Consider the following 2,313-nt stretch of genomic DNA (forward strand, 5'->3'; position numbering starts at 1 on the left):
TGTGGGACCCAAGACCTGATGGAGGGTGATGGGGGTGCCTAATGCATAAATTTTTGTGCAATCATATTGCAAGATCCGGTCCTCAATTATGGTGGCCTCTGGCAATGAAAAATTTTCCCATTGTCTAATAATCCAAGGACTTCCTTCCTCCCCCCCCCCCCCCCCCAAAAGCATTTCTTGATGTGACATGGAATTTTAACATTTTAGTAATCACCCACCCCTTATAAAGCTAGAAATAGGTACAGCTCTTTGCATCTCTCTCCTGCCTCAATTTTTCTACATTCCCAACTTGCCCCACCTCCCCCCTCATGTAAATACCACTTGCTCTCAACCAGGACTACCGCCAACCTCTCTCTCTCTCTCTCTCTCTCTCTCTCTCTCTCTCTCTCTCTCTCTCTCCGTAGGGCGCCATGATTCCTCATTTTGAGGTATGTATAATATCCTATGTCACTAACTGCATCTATATAAAAGCATAGTGAGATATAAGTTATTTTAATTAGCTGCCTGATATTTTTGGAATAGTCAATCTTTTGCTCTCTATATATATCCCACACGATGTTTGATCTGGACTTCTATTTAATTTCAAATTTTCACTGGCACACTACTAAGCGTAAATTTTCACTGCCACTGAATATTCAGACAAGATGGTCGATCAGAAATCTACATGTTTTAATAATTTATTTAGAAAATTTAATGCTAAACAATATTTCTTCTCATTGCTAGCACTCAATGGACGATATACAAGGGTCTTCTTGATTCTTTTACAACAAAGTTGCCGTGTCTTTGTCTTATGTTTGTTAAATAACAAGAATCCGTTCTCTTGCACAAAATTTTTAAGTGTTATTCTAATTTGGCCTCTCTCTCTCTCTCTCTCTCTCTCTCTCTCTCTCTCTCTCTCTCTCTCTCAATGCCAACAGAATCCTAAAGTTACTGAGATCCATGTCCGGATGGATTGCAGTGGTTGCGTCCAGAAGATCAAGCGGGCTATCCACGGCCTTAATGGTGAGAGATTAACCATTTATACCAATCGAGTTTTTCTTCTATTTTCTTTTTCGGCTTTATACTTCTGAAGAGATTTATTATTGTCTTCTTATGTGTTTCCTTTTGTAGGCATATATGAAAGCTACATAGATTTCCCTCAGCAAAAGCTGACCATTGTAGGCTGGATTGATCCTCAATTGGTCATCAAGGCCATCAAGAAAACAAGAAAGATAGCAACCATATGCTCTCACTCAGAATTCAATGAAGTAAGGCCTGATTCAGGCCCTCCACCAGCCGAGCCAGCAACTCCACCTGCTGAAGTTGAACCAAAGCCAGCCGAAGCATCACCACCATCTGCTGAACCAGAAAATCCTCCTCCCCCAGCAGAGACTCCACGACCTGCTGAGCCTGTCCCTGTACCACCAGCAGACTCCACACCACCACCACAGGAGCCGGAGAAAACTGCTGCCGAAGCAACACCTTCCACTGAGACACCTACTCCACAGCCACCAGCTAATCCAGAGCCAAAAGAAGTCATTGAAGATATCCAAGTCATAGACTACAACTCAAAGGACTATGCACACAATGGACCTTGGTACCATTACCAAGAAACACATGCAGTGCCTCAAGTTGCTACCTATGCTTACAATTACACCTACGGGCCTACTGTGCATGTGATGCCTGAACCTGTTCGTTACATGCCATCACCACATTACTCACGGTACAATCGCATGGAGCATTATGGGGATGACTATCCTAACAACCGTAGCAGTGGGGAAGGGAGCAGCATTACTTCCATCTTTAGTGATGAGAATCCAAATGCATGTAGTGTGATGTAAGAGGTAGAGTTTGGTGGGGGGATTCTTTTTTATTAACATATTACCATACTATTACGTACCATGTTATTAGTATTGTTAGTATAGTAAGATAGAAATAAGCAAAAAAGAGAACAATAATGCATGAATAAAATAGAAATGAAGAGGAGGCTGAGATGCTTTGCTTGTCAATGAGTACAACTAGGGAATAGTGGAAGTGTATGAGGCTGCATTTCTAATGGCTGTTTCTCTTCACTTTTTTGTATTAAATAAAAAGGGCCTTAGAAAGAAATCATTTATTCATGTGGCTTTATGGTGTCTCACTCCTCCATGGAGCATCGTTGACACTTGAATTGGGCGAGCTTTGCGGGGTCAGACTTTCTAACTCTGAAAAGTGAAGCCGGTGGAGGGTGGCTTTTGTTATTTTATTTATGGCTAAAACATTGCCAGATGAATGAGTAGATGGGCGTCACTACAACTATACTTGGTGCTTCCTGGGATATGACCATTCAGGCTA

The 2,313-nt window shown here is 41.9% G+C and overlaps 1 protein-coding gene across 1 annotated transcript; it reads left to right on the forward strand.

Annotated features, from left to right (window-relative positions):
• Positions 1-353: 353 nt before the first annotated feature.
• LOC149842832 (uncharacterized) lies at positions 354-1,851 on the forward strand. Its single transcript, XM_090001600.1, has 3 exons — positions 354-428; positions 918-1,002; positions 1,111-1,851. The coding sequence occupies exons 1-3, from the start codon at positions 411-413 to the stop codon at positions 1,818-1,820; spliced, it is 813 nt and encodes a 270-aa protein (XP_089857726.1). The 5' UTR covers positions 354-410; the 3' UTR covers positions 1,821-1,851.
• Positions 1,852-2,313: the final 462 nt, after the last annotated feature.

This window comes from Nuphar pumila, chromosome 3, assembly GCF_984573655.1.
Source record: "Nuphar pumila chromosome 3, dmNupPumi1.hap1.1, whole genome shotgun sequence".
NCBI classification, from domain to species: Eukaryota; Viridiplantae; Streptophyta; class Magnoliopsida; order Nymphaeales; family Nymphaeaceae; genus Nuphar; species Nuphar pumila.